The 23,866-nt window shown below is 37.0% G+C and overlaps 1 protein-coding gene across 10 annotated transcripts in view; it reads left to right on the top strand.

Annotated features, from left to right (window-relative positions):
• Positions 1–22,936, top strand: part of TRIP12 (thyroid hormone receptor interactor 12) — a 78,018-nt gene extending 55,082 nt beyond the window's left edge. For 8 of the 10 annotated variants that reach the window (XM_059855336.1, XM_059855341.1, XM_059855340.1 and 5 more), the window contains 24 exons: positions 105–333; positions 1,042–1,160; positions 1,761–1,968; positions 2,959–3,059; positions 3,180–3,354; positions 3,731–3,872; positions 4,712–4,903; positions 5,567–5,718; positions 7,265–7,437; positions 7,862–7,935; positions 8,036–8,235; positions 9,037–9,164; positions 9,454–9,605; positions 10,066–10,208; positions 11,445–11,601; positions 12,580–12,678; positions 13,206–13,320; positions 13,602–13,756; positions 14,252–14,416; positions 15,602–15,766; positions 19,179–19,292; positions 20,101–20,195; positions 20,402–20,505; positions 21,558–22,936. In XM_059855336.1, coding sequence (XP_059711319.1) covers positions 105–333; positions 1,042–1,160; positions 1,761–1,968; positions 2,959–3,059; positions 3,180–3,354; positions 3,731–3,872; positions 4,712–4,903; positions 5,567–5,718; positions 7,265–7,437; positions 7,862–7,935; positions 8,036–8,235; positions 9,037–9,164; positions 9,454–9,605; positions 10,066–10,208; positions 11,445–11,601; positions 12,580–12,678; positions 13,206–13,320; positions 13,602–13,756; positions 14,252–14,416; positions 15,602–15,766; positions 19,179–19,292; positions 20,101–20,195; positions 20,402–20,505; positions 21,558–21,754 — 3,554 coding nt within the window. In that variant the 3' untranslated portion in view covers positions 21,755–22,936. The remainder of the gene's footprint in view (positions 1–104; positions 334–1,041; positions 1,161–1,760; positions 1,969–2,958; positions 3,060–3,179; positions 3,355–3,730; positions 3,873–4,711; positions 4,904–5,566; positions 5,719–7,264; positions 7,438–7,861; positions 7,936–8,035; positions 8,236–9,036; positions 9,165–9,453; positions 9,606–10,065; positions 10,209–11,444; positions 11,602–12,579; positions 12,679–13,205; positions 13,321–13,601; positions 13,757–14,251; positions 14,417–15,601; positions 15,767–19,178; positions 19,293–20,100; positions 20,196–20,401; positions 20,506–21,557) is intronic. The other 2 variants (XM_059855342.1, XM_059855339.1) reach the window with 1 other exon arrangement.
• Positions 22,937–23,866: the final 930 nt, after the last annotated feature.

Here is a 23,866-nt window from a genome sequence, read left to right as displayed (position 1 = left end):
TCTCAATTTGAGAGCTGAATTGAATCAGTTTTAACAAAACAAAGTGATGGTCAGAGCAGAGATGCAAAGGTCTGTCCAGTGATTCCTTGTGCACTTTCTCACAGGTGGACATTCGGAATTGAAGAAGGATGATGCTCGAGCACAATTAATGAAAGAGGACCCAGAACTGGCAAAATCCTTTATCAAAACACTGTTTGGTGTTCTTTATGAAGTATATAGTTCTTCAGCTGGACCTGCTGTTAGACACAAGTGCCTTAGAGCAATTCTTAGGATAATTTATTTTGCTGATGCTGAACTCTTGAAGGATGTGCTGAAAAACCATGCTGTTTCAAGGTGGGTTCCCTAACTGCTGCAAATGAAACTAATTTTGAGCTTACATCTCAAACTTGTGATTAGTTTTTTTGAATCATCTTTTTCAGGGGAAAATGGTACTTTGAGTCTTACTTATTTTCCAGAAGCTGAGGCTGCCAGCTCTGCAAGATTTTTTTTTTCATCATAGATTTTGCAGTAGTTGCCAATGCCAGACATTCTTACTAGAAACTTGGATGGCCTCTGGCTGTGTGTACTAGAAGTGTCAAATATTACCCTTTATTGGTTTTTTGATTTCTAAGACTTGCCTATGAGATTCTGAGGGCAAGATAACTTTTCAGGTAATACCAATTGAATGCCATTAGTGTCTGTTAATCTTCACATTGTAAGTTTTATTCATGAAACCTCTCCTACACATTACACATAAAGTTGGGGATCTGAGGATGCAACTGGAAAATACACCAAATAATTTTTCAGAGACAGTACCGAGTTCCAGAACACTGTGTTTATAAAAGACTTGTCTCCTTTATGCCATGTTAAAACTTGGTAAAAGTGAAATAGGTAGGAAGAGAACTGTTTCAGTCCTTTTATTGATAGCTTTTATAAAAGCCCTATGAAATTAGTTTGCTTTCACTCTCGAGTGCTGTGTATGCAAGATGAACTGACTTGATTTAAAAAGAAAAACTCAGCCAAAACCTCACAAAGCTAATTCTAATTAATTATCTGTTTTAGTCATATTGCCTCCATGCTGTCGAGTCAAGACCTTAAGATAGTAGTTGGAGCCCTGCAGATGGCAGAAATTTTAATGCAAAAGTTACCTGACATTTTTAGTGTTTACTTCAGAAGAGAAGGTAAATGGTGGTTTCTTTTCTTTTCTCTTCACCTCTTTATGTAGTATTAAAATGTGTGTCCACTGTTCCCAAGCTCTAAAAATTGAATATTGTTCTTTAATAATAATGGCAGACCTGTGCAAGATACTTCATACTTCTAGGGAGGAGCTGGCCCAGGCTCTGGAGGAAACAAGCTTGTGTTTTCAGAATCTGAAGCAAGTTTTTAGAGGCTTACTAGATACTAGTGAACTCACTTAGGCTGAAGATGGCTCACTAAAATTACATGGGAAGTCTTAGTGGAGAAAATTGATGAATCTTTGGCAGGAAGTCTTTGTACTAGTCTTTGCACTTGGGGGCTCCTCTAGCTACGGTTCATACTGCTCTAATTTTCTATTTTTAAACTCTGTAGATTAACTTTTTGAAGAAAAGATTGAACTGCTTTTCAAGCTTAGTATTGATGGGTGGGGTGAGCAAATACTACCACAGTCAAAGCAGAGGTTCAAGTAACACTCAGTTCTACATTTTCAAACACCCTTGTTCCTACGACCACATCTTTACCACCCCCTCCTCTCCCCCTACCCCAGACCAACCCACCAAACAAAGATCTCTTCTTTTTCTAAGGGGTGATGCACCAAGTGAAAAACTTGGCAGAGTCTGAGGCTTTGCTAACAAGCCCCCCAAAAGTATGCACTAATGGATCAGGAACCCTGGGAACCACTACAACCATAAGTACTGGGACAGCCACTGCTGCCAGCAACGCAGCTGCAGATTTGGGCTCTCCCAGCTTGCAGCACAGCCGGGAGGATTCCTTGGATCTGAGCCCACAGGGGTAAGTGCACTTCCTGAAGAGTAACCTGCATTCTGGCTTTGGGTCTTTCTTGTGGGGTTTTGGGTTTTTTCTTACCTTATTTTTTTAAAAAAATGTCTAGGGTGACATGAGCTGCCCACATTGTCATCTGCATTTTGCTGTGGTGTTTTCCTCTTAAGAATTAAATTGAAGTGGTGTTAAATTTTTCAATTGGTAGTTTTGATTCATTTTATATTAAATGTTTAAAAGAGGAAAAAAAGCAGTGACCTGATAGTTAGGTGATAATTATATTAAATAATTTTGTTTTGGGAGACTGTAAAGAACAACAGTTTGTAGTCTCATCTAACTGTGGGGGGACAGTGATTCTTTCAGAGCTGTGGGGCATGGTTCCTTTCTGCTGGAGACTGGAGAAAAAATAAATTGTCCTTAAGTTTTGTTGAAAGGCAGTAATTTAGAACACTTGTAGAATTAAAATACAGTGTAGGAATAAATTACTGGTTTGCTTTTATTTTAAAGGTCAAATATTTGTCACTTTAAACAAGAATTGAGATGTGTGAACTTGTGAAGTGTAGTGAAGTGTAGTGATTGATGAATAGAAATGCCACAAATTGTTAAAGAAGTGTTTTCTGTGCTTTTGTAAGGGAGGTATGTCAAATATCCAGTGTTGGTTGGTGTTTATTCAGTAGAGATTTGTGGATTTTTTTTTTTCATTTTAAGCATATTGAAATAAATGGATGAATAAATGGTTACACAAATTAAAGCTTGAAAATCATGAGAAACCTCTGTTCACTGTCACTTGTGTCTGTATTTGGCTGCTCATACTAGAAAGATGACAGCCAGCAAAACTCTCTTTCTGGATGGAGGTAGTGAATATCCTTGTTATGGGATGGAACCTCTTCTTTAATTCTCAAGGAAGTAGTTGGCAGATGCATCTTAAACTGAGAGAGGGATATGTGCATGAGTTTGTATTTGTGGGTGGAATTAAGTAACTTTCTTTTTAAATTTGGACAGACGACTAAGTGATGTTCTAAAGAGAAAAAGACTGCCAAAACGAGGGCCAAGGAGACCAAAATACTCCCCCCCAAGAGATGATGACAAAGTAGACAATCAAGGTAAATAATTCTGAATATATGATACTCTTATCTCCTTTTAAAGTAAGCTTTAAAAGAGCAGAAAGAGCTCGCTGTAATAAACCTCTTGATTCTCTTAAATTTTGACTTTACTTCCTCCAGCTAAAAGCCCTACAACTACGCAGTCTCCTAAATCATCTTTCTTGGCAAGTTTGAATCCTAAAACATGGGGAAGATTAAGCACACAGTCCAACAGTAATAATATTGAACCAGCACGAACAGCAGGAGTAAGTGGTCTTGCAAGGGCTGCTTCCAAGGATACCATTTCCAATAACAGGTACACACACAAAAAACAATCACAGTACTTGTAACATGGGGTTGACTATGATCAGGTGATAAGGTAGCAGCTACAAAGAAGTTGGAGCTTAACCACAGTTAAAAGGTTCTGGGAAAAGAATCAAGAAATTAAGGTAGAGAAAATAACATCTGAATAGTTTAAAGTTGCATGGTGGGGAAAAATTGGAGAACTGAGAAAAAAAATGCAAGAAGTGATCTGTAGAGAAAAGTATTTGACAGTGTTGGAGTAAAAGCAAAGGGTTTTCTGTGACTGCTGTTTAACATGGAGAAAATTATACTCAGGCTGTATGTATTTGTAATATTGATGTATGCAGATGCTAAGTGTGTCTAAATGCCTTTTGTGTGCTTCTTTACAGAGAAAAAATTAAGGGCTGGATTAAGGAGCAAGCCCATAAATTTGTAGAACATTACTTTAGTTCTGAAAACATGGATGGAAGCAATCCTGCACTAAATGTATTACAGAGACTTTGCACTGCAACTGAACAACTCAACCTCCAGGTTAGAAGTGGCAAACTTACTTACAGTGAGGGGCAGTCATTTCTTGCCTTGACTTGTGAGTCATTATGACTTGGAGTAATTTTTCAGATTGAGTGTGTACACTGTGACACACACCACTTTATGATAAAAGACCAGTCCTAGCAATGTGTCACTTGCTTAGCATTTCACATTGAAAAGTTCTACAGTTAAGTGTCAGGAATCAGCTTTATTCTTAAAGAACAATACTGTTTGTAGTAAGAACTTTGAGACTGGGGGGAGAAGGAGGGGGGAGCAGCATTTTGTTAAAATTACAGAAGAAATAATTGGGGTGAATGTGGTTGCATGTCAAGAACTTCAGGCTTGCTTTTCAGACAGTTGTGGTCCTTGATAGGTGGTCCAAACATGTAACTTCTAAACCAGCAGAAGAGCTGAGCTGTGTTCTGTGCTTTGATCTGAGCAATCATTAAAATACAAAACTTTCCCACCTCCTGTCTCCCACACAGATGTCACGTAAAACATACAGCAATCTGAGTTGTTAGGGTTTTGTTAGTGGCTTTTTTTCCAAACAGAAAGGACCCTGCTTGGAGCTTATCTTTACCTTGCATAAGATGGAAATGGCACCTTTTATTTCTCTCAAAGTAGAGAAAATGTACATGTTGCCAGTAATGTTACCCCTTGAACAGAGACATGCTTATCCTCAGATTATTTGCCCTGTGTTGCTGCTTGTATGGTGTTACTATACATTCCAGACTTTCCTTTTTTCCCCCCACCCTTTAGAGCTGTTCCATGCAGTAGAAAGAAAGCTAGCATTTCTTAAGCCTGTAATACCTGGGTAGTAAAACACTCTTCATATTTTTCAGGTGGATGGTGGAACAGAGTGCCTTGTAGAAATCCGTAGCATTGTCTCGGAATCTGACGTCTCCTCATTTGAAATCCAGCATAGTGGGTTTGTTAAACAACTGCTGCTCTATTTGACATCTAAAAGTGAAAAAGATGCTGTTAGCAGGGATATCAGATTGAAAAGATTTCTTCATGTATTTTTTTCTTCTCCAGTAAGTTTTCTTGTTTTTTTTTTTTTTTACATTCTTAGTTGTCTTTCTCTCAATTTTTTTTCTCAAAAAAAAAAACATCTGAGAGGTTTTGTGTTGACCTTATCTTAAAGGTGGAATACAGAAAGAATGTTTTTTTTTATGTCTAAGTTGTATAACACTGCAACTTTTTGTTCAGTGTCTTTATAGGTCATGAACTTTTTTGACGAACCTGTAATTACAGAAAATTCCACACAGCAGTGGAAAAAATGCCAAGATGGCCAAATGTCTGAGTCTTGAACAACTTAAAAGTGTTTTCTGCCTTTTAAGAAGTTGATATGGAAAGAGTTTGGATAGTAATATTATCACTTAGGACTAAATGCTGCAAGAAACTAGTGTTTTTAAAGGAAGAATTTTGAGGTGGAAGAGAGGAAAGCAGATAACTTAAACTTCCAAAAAGCTTGTTGTTCATGGTTAAGGTTGAATACTTAAAATCTGTTGGGCTGTTCAGTTGAAACCAGGAGAGAAGAGTACATTCTTTGAAACAGGTCTTTGGTAAACTTGTGTCATTTCCTCATCCTGATACTGCTGCTACTTTCAGTGAGAGCAGGGATTCTTAACTTATGGTATAAATTGTTTAGGATGTTTTAATTCAAGCAGGTAACTAAAGACTGGATTATATTTCAGCTTCCTGGAGAAGAGCCCCTTGGAAGATTAGAGCCATTAGAAAATGCACCTTTGTTGGCATTAGTCCATAAAATGAACAACTGCCTCAGTCAGATGGAACAGTTTCCTGTTAAAGTGCATGACTTCCCCAGTGGAAATGGAACAGGGAGCAGGTAAGGATTAATGCTCAGGTAACAGTTTTGTTGGAAGCTTTTGCTTTCTAAAACTTGTTTCAAACAGCACTAAAAGGACAAGTATAAGTAGAAGTACAATTACAAGAGGAGGTAATGAAAGCTTCTGACTCTCTTAAAGAAAGAAGCAATGACACAGTTGGGTTTTTTTTTAGTTAGTGGAAGATGGAATATTTTACTAAATGTTTGCTCACCATCTTGAAACTTCTCTCACTTAAATTGGGGGTGATAGATAAAGTTTAAATGCAATCTCTAAATTTACCCTATAAAAATCCAAATGTCTTCCTTGTCCCCATGTAACAAACACTAGAAAGAAACAATCCATTGCCTGGACACTGATGTATTTTAATGAGAGTAATTAAATTGCAGAGAGTGTATTACAGTGCTCAACTTTGTTATTCATCTAAGTTCTGTTCTCTAGGATGATAGTGGATTAAGTGATAAGTCTTGGCTGTGAATAGAGTTTAAAATAGCTGTAGGCCTACCCTGAGTCTAAAGATACAGAATAAATTTGGAATCCAGCTTAGTAGTTGTGTTTTAAGTAACAAATCTGAGGGAATAAAGACCTGTTTCTACAATTTTTTTTCTATACCTCACACTATCTTAGTATTAATCTAACATTAAAATTCAGTACTTGTTTTTTGTGAAACTTAAAATCAGGGGAATTAATGCAGTACACAGATTTCTTGTTAGAAGAAATTAGTGTCTCAATACTGGCTTTTGCAAATAGTATGTGCTCTGTAATCTCAGAATGCTTCCTTACGTATATTATTTTTGTAAAAAGTGGGATAACTACTAAAATTAAAAAGCTGCGAATCATAGAAGCAAAATCCTGCTGTTCTTTTTGATAGAAAATGAAACACAAGAAGCCAGAGTGCTGCAGCATTGTTTGACTGCAAGTTTTTCTGTGGATTATGTCAATGAGGATTTTGAAGCATTAAGTTTGGTAGTCTTTTACTAGCACCTGGAAATAGAAGGCAGCCCAAGATAAGAGGCTTGTTGTATAAAACCAGCTAGCTTGAGTATTGATAGTTTGGTGAGGTGGAATGTATATATAAACTATTCTTGGCAAGGAAAAAACAGAGGAGCTTTCAGGTTTTCTCTTTGGGTCCTTATTGAAAAAAATCTGTTTAAATGAATACTTGCATTTTCCATGCCTGTTTCTGGGCCTTGTGGCACTGCATATAAGCACAGCCTTAAATCTGTGCCATCAGCTGACCACTGAACTACTTCAGATTTCAGAGATGGTCAGTATAGGCCATATTGTAATCAGACCTCAGGCTGGGCTTTCTCTTAATTCATGAGAATCTTTCTTCCAGATTTTGTTCAGCTTGGATTCTGGTGTTCTTGTAGAAGAAAACTTTTAATCCAAACCATGTTAGCGTATTTTTAGAGAAACAGTCTGGCAAATAATACTCTGAAGAAGTAAAATTGTAAATGCATGTATAAGCCTATTTTAATGCATTTTAATGCAATTGTGATTATTAGATTCTTTGTGTAGCAACTTTTTTTCACAAATTATCTTGAGTTTTTCTCTTAACAGAGGATCCCAAGCTTTAAAATTCTTCAATACACATCAATTAAAATGCCAACTGCAAAGACATCCAGACTGTGCTAATGTGAAACAGTGGAAAGGTGGACCTGTGAAGATTGATCCTCTGGCTTTGGTACAAGCCATTGAAAGATACCTTGTAGTTAGAGGTATTTATTTATTACACAGTCACTTGCATTTTCCTTTTTGGAATAGTTCCTGCTGTCAGTGTACAGTCTGTAAAAACCTGTGAGGATTATGCTGAAGAGAAATGGAAGGTACCTATGAAGATACCTTGCTCACAAGGGAGGAGAATCTTCCTTTTCTGGGACAAACTGTTTCCTGTAGTAAACAGTTTAGTCAAAATACTAATGGAAGTATTACTGCTTTACTGTCACACTGGCTGTAGCTTGGCAGTTTTGATGCCAGGTGTTGATACTGAAATTTGTTCTGACAGTTTGAATCTTACTGTTTTTAACTGATACATTTTAGAACTGTTTTAAAAGTTTTAGAGGTTATAACACTTAGAGTAGCAAAGCATTGTTACCTTTTCACGAAAAAAAGCAAATGAGGATGTCTTCTCTCTTGCCTCAGGGTATGGAAGAGTTAGAGAAGATGATGAAGATAGTGATGATGATGGTTCAGATGAAGAAATAGATGAATCTTTGGTAAGCTTTTGCTCTGGGAGTACAGGGAGTGTGAGGAGGGCCTTGAAGAAAAGCTATGCAACAAGTTTCCTAACTTGTGTTGTTGTTTTTTTTTGTTCAGGCTGCTCAATTCTTAAATTCAGGGAATGTGAGACATAGATTGCAGTTTTACATTGGAGATCACTTGCTGCCATACAACATGACTGTCTACCAAGCAGTCAGGCAGTACAGTTTGCAAGCTGAGGAAGAGAGGGAGTCTACAGATGATGAAAGCAACCCACTAGGAAGAGCTGGGATTTGGACAAAGACGCATACCATTTGGTAAGTTGCCCAGAGAAACCCAGGAATAACTTCTCCGGTTTACTAAATGTATATACATCAAGAAATTTAGAATATAGCTGTCTTCTTTTTTTATCCCTTTGAAAAATGTGGAGCTTTCAATTTCCTGATGTGCTTGAGATACTTAAAATTTAGGAAGAATTCATTGCTAGCTCCTGATCTTCTTTCTAGCTCCTGAGTAAAGCTGGTGAACAAGAAATGGGGAATTATAAATGACACCTGCTAGATGGGGAGGAACCGTTCTTAGTGTTAGATAACTAACCACAAATAGTAGAGAATGTGCAGTATACAACTAATGGTCGACTTCATAGTAATTTTCCCAGTTGATTGCTGTGAAAATGAATGTATTCTGTGGCCATACTTTGCAAGAAACATTGACATATAACTGTGCCGAACATCTTAATATTCAGCACTCTTTCTTTTTAACATTTAAACGCTAAAGAAAAAAAGCAAGCAGATAAAAACCCACAAAACAACAACCAAAAAATGCCAAAACCTAACCTACTCCAACTCTCTAACCTCAGTCACTTTGGGGTTTTGTTTATACATTCACCTTCTCTTCTTCCACTTCATGGAGCCAAAGGGTCCCTGTTTTTTCTCCCCTGTAAAATACTTTGCTTCAGAGGCTGGATCATATCTCAGTGCAGTGTTCTTCTCTTTCTGCTTTTAGCTGTCATTCAAATAAAGTTCTGGAAATCTGAGAACTAACACCTTTAAAAGTGCCTTTGTTTCCCTGTAAGTTAGCATTTTAAAACATATTTATAACTTTTGTTTGCTTTTTAGGTACAAGCCTGTGCGAGAGGATGAAGATGGGAATAAGGACTGTGTTGGGGGTAAAAGAGGAAGAGCACAAACTGCTCCCACAAAAACCTCCCCTAGGAATTCTAAAAAACATGATGAATTGTGGCATGGTGAGTGTGGTGCCTTGCTATATGTTAGATTTCCTGTCAGTCCCTCAGAACTTCCATAATGTTTACAGCCATTATAGTGTTTCTTTTAAAGCAGGCATAGTATAAAAATAGTAGGCATATATATTTAGCTGTATAGTAAAACTAAAAGTTAGATATTTACTGAGTTGTTTAACTGAACTGTTGCAATTAAGTGAATGCCATGACTAATACTGCCTAGGCTCCTAATAATTAAATCTTGGGAAAAATTCGATTTGAATTGCTTTGCTAAGATGTTGTTTTTTCCTGCTAGATGGTGTATGCCCTTCGGTGTTAAATCCACTGGAAATTTACCTCATATCTACTCCGCCTGAAAATATAACATTTGAAGACCCCTCATTAGATGTTATTCTTCTTTTGAGAGTTTTACATGCTATCAGTCGATACTGGTATTACTTGTATGATGTGAGTAGAGCACTTTTTAAATCATTTTGATACTTGATTCAGGACAGAACCATCTGTAACATTTTAAATAACCTTTCCCCTTCTCCACTGCCCCTCAAGAAGACAGAATAATGCAAGTCCTGCCGTCTTCCACTACATGTTTGTCTAACTTCTGAGAAGATGAAGGCTGCAAATTCTTACAGTCAGTCATATTTTCTTCATACTGTTTTGAACACAGTAGCCATGCTTTGTGCTTTAAGTTCAAAGACCAACATTATTCCTGGAAAGGAAGTCAGTAGTAAACATCTACTCAGTCCTTCTTTCATGTCTGAAACTCTGGATGAACAAAAGAGCACTGAAAGTTTTTTTTTTACTTTCCATGCGAAGCAAATTAGAAGCATTAAAAATCTTTTTTAGCAAAGACTTGCTATTTCTTTCAGCATTTCTCTAACTAGAAATACATTGTTTTTATTTAACACAGAATGCAGTCTGCAAGGAGATAATTCCAACCTCGGAGTTTATCAACAGTAAACTGACAGCAAAAGCAAACAGGCAGCTTCAGGATCCTTTGGTAATTATGACAGGAAACATCCCGACTTGGCTGACAGAACTGGGAAAAACATGGTATGAGTGATTTGCTGTGTAGTGTCTCTAATTCCAGTTAAGTAGGAATCTTGCCTGGGCATCCCAGTGCATCATCCTTACAGGACTTGAGAGTGCAAAATGTAGTCACAGAAGTATTGCCAAGTTACATAGTGGCATGGATGTTTATACCTATAGTTTAAATCATATTCTGAGAGGTAGACAAGTACAGAGTTTGGACCACTTCTTGCAGGAATTGCTGAGCAATCTGAAGGTTTTCCACTGAAATTTTGATTATTCAGGTGGTATTTTTTCTCCTGTTAAACTGCTTAATAACATTCTTACTGCACCACTGTATTTATCTTCACACATTCAGTATGATACATAGGAAGATACGTTTATAAACAATACTGATAAAATAATAAAAATAATTTTTATGAAGCTATATACATAGTACTTTGTAGTATCTGTATACAGAGTACAAGCTGTAAAGTTCTTGCACTTGAAAGAATGAGAAATTAGAGTTGATGTTCTTGGGTTTTTCAAGCATGTTAATTGCAGCAATATTGTTGATGACTGGAAATACAAACTCAGAGAAACTCTTAGGCTTTTAAGTTTAAAAATAAGATCTCTAACTTGCTTCATAAATCTTCCAGATAAGATGATGAGCATGAATGTATATTCTTAAACATCTGTAGCAATATTTGTTCAATAAAACTGCCTTTCTTCTTAATGCCAATGGAAGACCAAACTGTTAATATACACATGCCTTTGAGAATAGTGGAAGTGATAAGTGATAAATGAATACAAGAGTTTTCTCTGGTAGTCTTTCACAGATTATTTAGAGTATTTTTTGCAAACGGTGGAAAGTAGAATAGTGGTGCTGCTCTAGGCAGATTCTCATGTCTTTCTGCTGCGAAATATGGGAGCTTGAGTTTAAATCTTTGATCTGTTAGATTTATCAATTGTAGAAGAGTAGTGAACAAGGAATTTTATTTTTTGATGTAAACTTTGCACAGCCAAGGCATTAAAGTGTTTTAAGTTACTTTTCAAGAGGAGTCAGAAGTTTATGAAATTTGTCTCCTTCATATATATTGCATTTCTCAAAACTCCTGCTCCTAAGCATTATAACTAAAACTAAAGTGCGCTTTGGAGGCTGCTTTCACCACAGAGTGTAATAAAACACTCATTTTGGACATACTAGATTTCTGTTGTGTTTTAAATGCTAGTCTGAGATGCTGCTTGGAGCACAGCTGACTAATCTAATGCTCTTCACAGCCCATTTTTCTTCCCATTTGATACCCGCCAAATGCTGTTTTATGTAACGGCCTTTGATCGTGACCGAGCCATGCAAAGGCTACTGGACACTAATCCAGAAATCAATCAGTCGGATTCTCAGGATAGCAGAGTGGCACCACGGCTGGACAGAAAAAAAGTAAGTACATCTTCTTTAAAATGGAATGAAGGATCTATTTATTTTTGTATTGTCTATAAGAATATAATGGGGAGCAAGGCTTATTTGTGGAATTTGATGTTTTGGTGGTATAGAGAAGGGGAGGTGGGTTTGTTCCTGCAGTCCCCCAGCAGAAGGCGCAGTGTCTTCTCCGTGCCGACCGCATGAGGCCAGGAGGGGCACCCTGACACAATTCCTGAAACTAAACTCTAGCAGTGAACACAGTTTCAGACAGGGTTAGTGATATTTCCACATACTGGCTTGTAGACCTCTGTTTTGCTTGATTCTCAGAAGAATTCAAGTAATGAGATTTAGACCCTTAATAAACAAAACTACTGTCCTTATATTTGGGGAAGGTAAATCACCTGACACAACATAATAAAAGTAAGCTGTGACTGTGTTAAATTTGAGGGAGTCTTGGATGTCTGTCTTGAATCTGGAGATAGATTTATTTTAAAATGATACCTGCTATACATACTATATGACCTCAAATACCTGTGGGGAAAAGCAGCAGGAGACACAAGAATCAAGTTCAGAAAGAATATAGCTGCCCACATGTAGGAATCCCAGTGCTGTTGGGGTTTGTGTTTGGGTTTTAGCATCTTTACTCTATTGTCTTCTCTGCATATTAGTTTGAGGTATTCAGTGTCACATGACAATACTTTGCTGTATCATAGTCCTATTTCCATACTCTTGGCAAGAATAGTACCTATGAATTGCGCTGATGAAAGTGTATGGCATTGTTTTTTCATTTTCTATTGAATGCATTCGTTCTAAACAGTTTTCATATAGAAGCAAAAGAATTATATCAAAGCAATAGCTTACAAATTGTGGAACTGAACTGGAACTATTGGCTTGGGGTGGAAAAATGTGCATAGCTGATTTTTACTTGTTGTAACTGCCTTGGGAGCTGGAACTTAAAGCCATAATTTCACTACAAAAAATTTCTCTAATGTGTAGCGCACTGTGAACAGAGATGAGCTGTTGAAACAGGCAGAATCTGTGATGCAGGATCTAGGCAGTTCAAGAGCCATGTTGGAAATCCAGTATGAGAATGAAGTAAGTAATATCGCTGCAGTCTAATAAATCCCCTTTTTACTGAAGATTAATACAAAATAAATACGGCTTTCTTAAAATGGCTTGGTCAGACCCTTTGTCTTTCATGTTACTGGTGCTAAAGAATTTTTTTTTAATTATCCCTAATCCATTTGGTTGTGATTTTTAGTTGCTAGGAGAAGCTCTTTGTGATGTAAATTTCATAATCAGTTGTAGTCAGGAGAGCCCACCTTTTTTCTAACTCTTAAGCAAACAGTGTATGTTTCCTCTATATATGAGCATTAGGTGATAAATGCTTTTACTCTGCTGTTTCTTGACCTGTGTTTTGTGGTCTTTCCAGGTTGCCTCTGTCATGCTGTGAATGTTTCTGTAGTTAGGTTCCCTAGATGCTTTTTTGCCATGTAGTCTTTTTTATAGCAAATGATGTATAATATTTCTCAGACTAAGTAAAGATTTTTATATTCAAACTGACCTAATGGACTTACCTATCTCATTCCCCCTCCTCTCCCCTCACCCTCCATCCCCTGAAGGTTGGCACAGGCCTAGGCCCTACACTAGAGTTCTATGCACTTGTATCTCAGGAACTACAGAGAGCAGACTTGGGCCTTTGGAGGGGAGAAGAAGTGACTTTAGCCAATCCAAAAGGTAATTGCTCTACTACCTAATCTATAAATATTGATTAATATTGAATTGATTTTAGGTTGACTTCAGTTATGTAAAGAGCACCTCCGTTTGTGGTCAGATAATGTGCCTGATCATAGTGTGTGGATCTTTGTGGGTTTTGTTGGGGTTTTTGTGTGTGTTTGGTTTGGTTTGTTTTTTTTATGAGGAGGTTAGGTTAAGCTTATCTGAATGCCACTTGCATCTTGAAAGAAGCTACTAGCAGAGTAAATACTGAACTCTTTTCCTGCTTTCTTCCTCAACAGGAAGCCAGGAAGGTACCAAGTATATTCATAACCTTCAAGGCCTTTTTGCACTTCCTTTTGGTAGAACAGCCAAGCCAGCTCACATTGCAAAAGTTAAAATGAAGTTCCGCTTTCTGGGAAAACTCATGGCCAAGGCAATCATGGACTTCAGACTGGTGAGAATGGAATAGAAAATCTATTCTGAAGGGGTCACATAGAAATACTAGTTTTGACTGTTGAGGGATAAAGGCATTAAGAGTTAAGGTATTACTTTAGCTCCAGAAGTAAGGGCAGTCTGAGGCGGGGCAGGGAGGAGGGCGAGCATGCAGTGAGGTTTTGTAGGGGAAAAGGGTAATACATGTTAAAGATCTTTACAGTGGCTTTTGAGACCATGGAGTATAAAGGAAAAGCCATTATCTGCTATGTGTTGCAATCTTTCCAGTCTTTCCACAATGTTTTGGGCTCATTGTTACTCCAGATGCTGATTGCTTTAATAGGCAGTCACGTGGGTTTTCTGACTGTAAATGTCTGAGGCAAAAACACTAGGACATCGTGCTTTGGTGTGTGCCAGAACTATGAGATAGTATTGTAGATCTGCTCAAGAGATGAAGTAGTAAAAGAGCTTTTGGAAGACAGTTCAATACTAAACAGTTCAGTGCTTTGCTTTCCAGGTGGATCTTCCTCTTGGACTTCCTTTTTATAAGTGGATGCTACGACAGGAAACCTCCTTGACATCGCATGACTTGTTCAGTATTGATCCAGTAGTAGCCAAATCAATATATCACCTTGAAGATATTGTAAGACAAAAGAAAAGACTTGAACAGGATAAAACTCAGGTGGGAAAATAACCCTAAGAATGGAAGAGTGCATCTTTACATGTTTGGGTTTTATGAGATAGCAGTAATTCGTTCAGCATGTATCATAGGGCTTGAAACTGATTGTAATAGTGATAATTACTTTGTTCTCACACAGAATAGTTTTAATGTTATTAGATCAGTGGCTAATAATTATAAAAGTCCTTTTCCAAAGTCTAGCATGAGAAATTCATTATGGGATTCTTCTGTGTGATTAAACACAGTCCTAGAAAAGTCTAAAACTGCCAGATGTTTGCCTAACTTCTCTTTTGGTTCACTTTAAAAAGACTAACCAACTTAAATATCAGTAAAAAAAAAAATCTATCCTTGCTTCTTGAACAGTCAAAAGTTTTTTTACTGGTTGGTTTAATCAAAATTTCGTATTTCATAGAAGTGCCTTTTATGTAGGATTTTTTTTCCCACTGAAGAGCTGTATGCAGAACTGAGGTGAACATCATGCATGAGCATACAGGTTCTTTCAGACATACATTAATTTTTCAAGGGTATCTACTCTTAGCTGAAAATACCACAGTTCACTCTGGCACTAGTGGTAAAAGGTCTTTGGCACACATGGTTTTTCTAGCATCTAATGTAAATAGATGGCAGGAAGTAATAACCTAATTTATATTCTTAATACATGTGTCTGGTTTGTTACTAGTGAAAGTATTGCAAGTTTGTGGGTCTTTGTTCCTCTTTACCTCATTGTCTCACACTCTCTCCCTGGTCATGGCTTTTAATTTCCCAAGAATCTGAAAAACCTGAAACCTGGTGGATGAAAGCTGAAAAATGTCAGTATGCATGCCAAATATGAATGCCATTAACTGTTCTGAGGAAAAAACAGCCTCTGAGCCGTAGCATATTTCACGTTTCTTTTTCTTGCAGTAGTATTTTCTAGCTAGTTTGTCTTCTGGCATGTTAAGTAATTCTAAAACTGCTAGAACCAAGTGTACTCCTGTGATTTTTTCAGTTTATCCATTAAGCTTATTTATCTGGTTTCTCTTGGTTTACTGTTATGTATGAAAACTCCAGAAGGAGAGCTGCAACAGTTTTAATGGTCATGTTCTTACAGAAATGTCTGATTAGTCAAAGCTGCTTTAGAAGTCAAAACTTTTGAATAAGTTTATTTGAATTAATTGTTCTCATTGGTTTTCACTTCCAATTTTTTAGACCAAAGAAAGTCTACAGTATGCATTGGAGGCTCTGACTATGAATGGCTGCTCAGTGGAAGATCTAGGGCTGGACTTCACACTCCCTGGGTTTCCCAACATAGAGCTGAAAAAAGGGGGAAAAGATACACCGGTCACGATCCACAATTTAGAGGAGTATCTCAGAGTATGTAAAAGCAAACCTATAACTAAAGTTCTCTTTTTTCTTGCTCCCAGGTAGTTTGTTTCCACATATATTTCAGTTCATTCTCATAAACTAGGCCTGACAGTAATTTTCCTACTTATGACTTCTCTTCTGTACTAGTTTATTACTACAGTAAAATTGTTAGAACTTAATTGCACCTGACCTGACAACCTTGTGTAGTATAAGAAGTCTGGTTTATATGTAATGAAGTCATCAGAAGGTTGGCTTTTTGGAGAAAAAGGATTTTTTTTTTTATTTTAAGTGGATTCATTGTACATGGTTATGGGTAATGAATTTTTTAGGAATAGTGATTTAGCAAATTATTTAGCAGTAGTCATCTAGCATCCAGTGGCCTTTGAACTGCTGAAATAGTAGTGTAATTTTTTTGGGCTCAGTCTTACAAAAACATCAGCAATTGTGAGTCAAAAGTAAAGCATTAATTTTTTGGCCAAAAAGCTAAAACCAAACCAACAAAAATCCCAAGGAAAACTGAATCAGTCAACCAAATAACCCCAAACACATGTGAAAAAACCCTATCCCCTAAAAAGAATAAATAAGGACAAGATAACAAAATGTTGCCAGAATAAATTGACAGTACACCTGTGTATTGATTCATTCCTATGGCAAAAGGGACACAGGAAAACAGAAGGTTGATATTGCTGAACAAAGGTAGGAAGCTGTTTCTGTTGAAGGAAGTGGTAAAGGGAGTTGGTTAAAAACAGCCTGGAAAAGAGATGAGAAAAGACAAGAAGAATGCAGTATTATCACATGAAGTTGTGAGTGGGATGGAGGGGAGGATCACTGTATTCCAATTACTAAATAATACATTTCCTGACAGGTTAGCGTGCTGCCAGTTTCACTCTGAGGACTGTTAAGTTTTGAAGGACTGATAAGAAACACATCTGATGTTTTGGTAGAAACAATTCAAATAAGGGTCATGTCAATTCCTATCAGCTGAGAAATTTTGCAAAGCTCTTCTGTAATCCTTACAAGTGAATATTGAGCAGTTTCTATTTACCTTATAGTTCCAAACTGTTACCCATCCACTACTCATGTGTTTATTTGTTAAAAGTAAATTCTGCTAGTCAAGAATCACTTACAGAATTAAATATATTTGGATTTAAAGCTCTTTGCAGACCTAACAGAGGAGCAATACCAACTTCCACAGTTTATTAGAAACAGAATTTGCTGTCTCCATTTACTGAGTAATGTTACATTCAAGCATTCCAGACTGATTTCCATAGTTTGCAGTCTTTTTTTTTTTTTTCTTCCCAAAGTAACTTGTATCAGATATCTGATGCACTGAGAAAGGCTTACAGATGGCTCAGATGTCCTGTAGTTGTCCTGTTGAAGGCTTCTGTCTTTGTAAAGGAAAAGAAAATTACAACAGAAAACTTTCCTCCTCCTAAAAACTTTTGGAACTTTTATTTTCTTAAAGGATCTCTGTGCAGTTTTTCTTATCTTTGTCTTTATGGCTTTATAGAGTTGATGTGAAAGAAATAGAAAGTATTCCAGAGGGAAAATTAGTGTGCTCTCCATCACAAATACAGTGAATTGCATTTTAGAAACTATATTTGATTGATCAGCTGGCCTGTATAGCATCCTGTGGGTCAGCTGCCCTGCTCTAGAACATGTCATTTTCATTAAAATCTTGTGTGAGGATTAATATGAAAGGTAGTTTATAAAGCTGGAATATCCTAATGTTGCTTTTCATGCCTCTTCTGCCATCATGTCACTCTTCCCTCTACCTCCCTGTTTTCTGCCCAAGGACTGTTCCCACAGGAGCTGCCTTTATCAGAAAGTAGAACTGTTTCAATTACCTGTATAGTGAAAGACTTTATTCTCTATTTTTTTTTTGCCTTTTTTTCCCCCTCTTCTCCTCTGTATTATAAAGAGGCCACCTTGCTTGTTCTAAATTTGTGAACAAAAAGTTTCAGTAGTGTAGATTTTTGTCTAGCAATTGGATCTTCTCTTTGAATCTGCAAGAATATAGTGCAGCTTAATTATGCCACATGCTCTTGATCATAAAAACTAATCACAGTTGTAGGTAAGCAGCTCTGCTGTTAGAATAGCCATCGACTAGTCTGTGTTGTAGAAGAGTTTTTTGTGCTGCTGGTGCTTGCTTCCTTTCTCTTCAGTATTAGAACTGGTTTGTGGAAGTAGTGCCATGTATCTCACATGAAATTCAATGCCTGACTCTTCTATTGGAAAACTTATCAGCAGATCCTAATGAGCTTTTGTATCTTGAGAGCTTTCTGGAAGCAGTAACTCTTCAGTTATTGAGATAGGGTGACATACTTGCTTCAGGACTCCAGAAGGATCTGTGAACTCTTTAATCCTGTTCAGATGCATCCATTGATGACTTTAATCAGCACCACAGGCCAGAGCTTTTAACACATTTTGAACTAGTAGTTCTATGTTGACAGCACATCCTTTACGACCAGCCCTTGTTTCCTGCTGTGGTTGAGGATATCCAGGGCAAGTGTAATCAGTAATAGCTCTGACTGACAAAAGAATCTGAACTTGGTCTGCAATCTGCTCTGTAAAATAGCTTAATTTTGTGGAGAAATACTTTTAAATAAAACTCCTGTGGCTGCAGGAGTTTTATTTAAAAGAACTCTGGTCTCATTTGTGTCATATGACCTTCCTTCCCCCCACTGATTGTTGTTTCAGTATGTGCTGTCCACTTCGGAAGTTATTTTAATGCTGAGGGGGTAACTACAGATAGAAAACCAAAACAAAACAGAAAAATTATGCTCAAAAGGCATAGATTAGTGTGTTACTGTCTTTATCATCATGATTCTTAACCATATTCCAGTAACTTGAAATGAAGTTACTGCTTTTGTTCCTATGTATTCTTATAATAAGAATAAGCTACTTAATATATCAAACATGCTAGAGTTGCTTTTTTAAAACTTAGTATTAGAATAGGGACCCATATATTTCCATAGGGGAAATTAAGATAATATTGCCAAATCATGCCCTATGGATTTCTGCTTCAGGTGCTGCATTTTAAGAGGTGTAGAGAGAGAGCACCTAGGTAAGGCTTCTAAAGATAAATGTTCAGATTTACTTTAAGTTATTCTGTTAAATAGGTTCAGTTTAACTAGCTATTCAGAGTTCTGTTTGTTTTGTTAAAAACAAAGGCAAATAAGTTGTTTAAATTCTGCAAAAGTTCATGTTAAGGGTAATGTAAATGATGAATGAAGGCAGAATGAGGCAATGCTGTAGAGCAGCTCCATGAATCAATGTGCACCCTGTGGCATCTCCAGTGAGCATATGGCTGGGCTGCTGGAGTTTGGCTTCTGCAGTTGTACTTTGTACAGTAGTGATCACTGCTTGCTTCCTTTGTTCAAATGGGTTTTTTCATTTTTGTTTTTTTCTTTCCCTGCAGTTGGTTATATTCTGGGCACTAAATGAAGGTGTTGCCAGACAGTTTGACTCCTTCAGAGATGGATTTGAGTCGGTGTTCCCCCTTAGTCATCTTCAGTACTTCTATCCTGAGGAGGTTGGTGAAAGTGTTTTTGCTGCCACTTTTATAACCTTTATCTGCATGTGTGGGCAGCCTTAACCTGGGTGCAGGGCATTTGTGACAGTCTTGACATTGCATTTCTGGTGCAAGTTAGTGAAACTGAGTGTCCTTGAAATTCTACACTTAACTCGTAAAGATATCTCTGTTCAGTAGTCACTTATTTAATGCTTTTATTATGAACAGCTCCATGTTCTTTAAAATGTGTGTATCCAGCTTTTCTGAGAAGTGCTTTTATTTATGTTTTAATTTAGTGCTTTTATTTAATTTATGTATGTTTTAATACTTCATTACTCTATGGAGTATGGGTACCCTAATTCCTTGTATTGCAGTACCTCTGAATAGCTGTAGATAGTTGTGGACACTACCTGGATCCTCTATTAGAACAATAAAACAAGTAGTCAGCTCTTTAGCAAAGCTTCAGCTGTAAGAAGAGATTCAGATGACAGGGTAAAGAATAAGGATAGTTGGTCTTGCTTTAGTCTCACCACCACCATATCAACTTCCTTGTAAAATTCTCAACACTCTTAAGTGGACTGAATTGAGTCACAATTATGGTTCTCTGGACGAGAAGAGAGAATATTTTATTCTTCTTTGAGGGAGCCTGTTTGAAGACTGTACTTAGAGGGGTTTTTTTACCTTTATAAACTCAGACCTCTGACTTTAAGAACAAACATTGAAGCACACTTAGGCTTGGCTAACACATTGTTCCATTGTTGTACTCCTGTGTTCCTGATGCTTTGCAAGGCAAAGAGGAACATTTACTCCTTGTTGTTTAATTTTACAGTTGGAGCAGCTCTTGTGTGGCAGCAAGACAGACACTTGGGATGCAAAGACTTTAATGGAATGTTGCAGGCCTGATCACGGTTACACGCATGACAGGTAATATCATGTTGGTCTTGTTAAACAAACAAAAAAAAAACCAGTAGAGAATACTTTCTTGAAATAATCTTCATACATGGTTATTCAAGCTAAAGGAATTATATGACATAGATTTGAAAATGTTCATACTGTGCTGAATATGAATCTGATGCAATTATTTTAATTATAAACAAAATAATATTCTTTTGGTTCTTTTCCCTCCTCAGTCGAGCAGTGAAGTATCTCTTTGAAATTCTCAGTAGTTTTGATAGTGAGCAGCAAAGACTGTTTCTTCAGTTTGTGACAGGCAGCCCCAGACTGCCTGTAGGAGGTAGGTTTTCCTTATTGCATATTGCTGTGCATGAAATTGCTGTTACTGATCTATTTCTGAATAAGATGTGTACTTCAGTATAGGAAGAAATTCCTTAACTTGGGTATTTGAGAGGTTCATACTGGTTTCCCATTTCTAATTTAAGAAGTGGCTGGGCAGTCAGGTATAATTCTCATAACCTTTGTGTTAATCTCATGACATTTCCTGCAGTTGACTATCCAGGTTTAAACTGTTGCCAGAAAATCTGTCAGAGGGCAAAAGAGTTCAAATTTAAATAAAACTGAAAGCTCCTAATACTGTATTTTTTGGCTTGAGGTGCATTAAATTATGGCAACAATATGATGTGTTGTAACCTGAAAACAATAGTCTCCTTTCTAGAAAGGAGCCAATACTGAGGTTAGTATTAATCCTACTTAATTTTCTCCCCCTCTTGAATTTCAGCATTTAGGTAAGAGTGCAGTAAACAGAGGAATGTACTGTCTTTGCTAGGGACTACTGTAGAATACACATTTTACTGTATTCTCAGCTGAATGCTTTGCAGGTCAAAAAAGAATTCATGCATCTGTTTCAGTATTTACATTCTTTGGGATCTGGGGGAAAGACTTGATTTTTCTTTTTTTCTTAATATATTTTGGGAGCTCTTCTGTGGAGACATGGTGTAGACACAATTGTGTGTTAGGAGTATAGAAATGATAGCTGAAGTAAGAACAATCAGGTACTAGAGTCATAGAAGATTGCTGTTAAAAAGTTGCGTGAAGCCAACAAACTTAAATATTGGTTGGAATAGAATTTTTCACATACAGAACACAATTAAAGGGAGATCCATGCAGCTTATTCCTGTATTTTAAATTAATCTTGTAAGACGAATCTGCAGGCAGGATTTGAGATATCTTTAGCTTGTTGTGCAGCTTTATAAAGTTATATTCTGAACTTCTGAAGATGTCCAGGAAGTCATCTATGCGATACGTGCTTCTGTCACTGGGCATGTCTGCAGTCAGCTGTGGGTGTTCAGGAGGAGCAGCCTTATTCTGAATGTCTTTTCTATTTACTAGGTTTTCGAAGTTTGAATCCTCCCCTGACGATTGTACGGAAGACATTTGAGTCCACAGAGAATCCTGATGATTTCTTACCCTCAGTAATGACTTGTGTGAACTATCTCAAATTGCCGGACTATTCAACTATTGAGATAATGCGTGAAAAACTCTTGATAGCTGCAAGAGAAGGGCAGCAGTCATTCCATCTTTCCTGATCACAATGAAAAATGCAATGTCTGCCTGTTACAGCAAAAGAGAAACTCATGATTCTTTTCTAAATATATCACCTGAGTCAAGGAAACGTGTTACGCCTTCTTGTTGTAGAAAAACGGCTTGCAGATTATAAGCAAAGACACTTGGTTGATATTCATTAAAAGCCCCTATGGACTTAAAGTGATCAGGCCCTAAAAGTTGTTGTGACAAGGTTTCTTTAGCAAGTTCTTGTTTAAATTATCATTTATTTGATGAGTGAAGTTTTTAACTTGCTTTGCTGTGTGAAATTTAAAAAGGGATGTTTTTCCAGGCTGGAACAATAAATGTCGCTGTGCAGTTTAATACTGGGCTGTGTGTATCCATCTAGCTAAGTCTGAAGTTTTTCCTCCAAAGACAACTTTTGTACATAAGTACAGAAATTAAAATACACCATGTATTTGACGAATCTAGTTTAGTAGACTAGTTCTGTGTACCCTCACCTGCCTCTAATTTTACCCATCCTCATGTATTGTCTGATGTGCAATTCACTTGGTTCTTTTTGTGTGCAACATTCAACAATTGTTATGTTTTGGTTAGCGTGGGCATTTAACTGCTCCATGCCTCTTTCTCTGATTAAGATAATTTAAATTTTACTGAAATCAAATATATATTGTCAATATAATTCAGCCTTTGTAACTAGATAGAACCTTTCTTATAGCATAGTTTTACTGTAGTGGTAGGATATAATGGCGACAGTCGATACCAGAGTGCTCCAGAGCTGTTTACACAGTGATTCAGGCAGCAAAAGCCTCCCACAGGAGGCCAGGAAGAATTATTTCTTTCATGTAGTTGAAGTCCAACAGCTTGGGCTGGCCAGCGTGTATTGTGGTAAGGCCCAGAGCATTTCCAATTGATGTAAAGTTTTTTAAAAGACAAATTAGTCGTTTCATTCCCTGTTTGAGTAAACAGTTTTCCTGTTCTTGATCTAAGTTCCTGGCTAATTTTGTAGGGGTTTTTTTTCTTTTTTTCTTTTCCCCCAGTGCTAGCTTGGAACAAGCAGTTCAGCCTTTGTCTTTTGACACAGATAAAGCACCTGTAAGCAATGCTCTGTCCAACTGTTTTATGTGCTGATTTCTCAAATCTGCAATAATTTACTTCATCAGGTTAATGTTTTTACCTGAATATAAATAAAAAAGTTTGCTTCACCTTTTTGTTCATAGTTTTGTACTGTATGCCTAAAGTTCAATTGTGTAAATTACTGTAATGCAAGTAAATCATCCTAAATCTACTTGGCTAACAACTGCAACTTGTGGATGATTTACTACTAAAACAAGTCCTTTTATGACCTCCAACTTTGAGGGGAAATTTTTTCCTTTCTATGCGTTCAAAAACCGGGCAATTACAAATATTCCTGAGATGTACCTGCTACATAGGTAATCTTTATGAAAATGTGATAGTTAATTACTTTCATTCAACTTTGAGAAATCAAAATTCCTTTCAGTGCTTAGAAATTGTTAAATTCTGACTAATCAGGCTAGTTATTTCCCCTAAACTAACAAGTTTTCTTTTATCCAGCTGAAGAACTCGTGCTTCCAGAACATGTAACGGACATTCTTCTGGTGAACATTCACAGAATTACCTGTGCTTGCTCAGACCAGTGCCACTGAAATGTAATACAGACCTGTCGTGAGCATGAGTAGAATGTGAAATCCTTGCACAAAGAACCTGATAACTGAACAGTTTTCTATTACCGTATTAAACCCGACCGAAGGCGCTTCACCCTGTACATACAATAATGGTAGCGCGCAGTGCGGCATAGTTTGCATCCAACTTCAAGGCAGTGTTTAAACTATGGACTGGTGTTTAAATTGTTCTGATAACTTGATCAAACTGAGCACAAACAAGTGTTTATAGTGTGTGGATAGCAATTTGTTCATTTTTTTTAAGGTTCTATATTTTAAAAAAACTGACTTGTGTAAAAAAAAAAAGAAAAAAGCTAATATTTTGTATTAAAATATCATGTGTATTGATACTTTTTTTACCCATGTTGTCTCCCTCTAGAATCTGGCTTTCATTGACTTGGAAATTTTGAGGAGCTTTCAGATTTGATAGTGTAACTGTTTGTGTAACTGTTT

The sequence above is a fragment of the Haemorhous mexicanus genome, chromosome 10 (assembly GCF_027477595.1).
Source record: "Haemorhous mexicanus isolate bHaeMex1 chromosome 10, bHaeMex1.pri, whole genome shotgun sequence".
In the NCBI taxonomy this organism is placed as follows: Eukaryota; Metazoa; Chordata; class Aves; order Passeriformes; family Fringillidae; genus Haemorhous; species Haemorhous mexicanus.
This window is presented reverse-complemented; position numbering and strand designations above follow the sequence as displayed.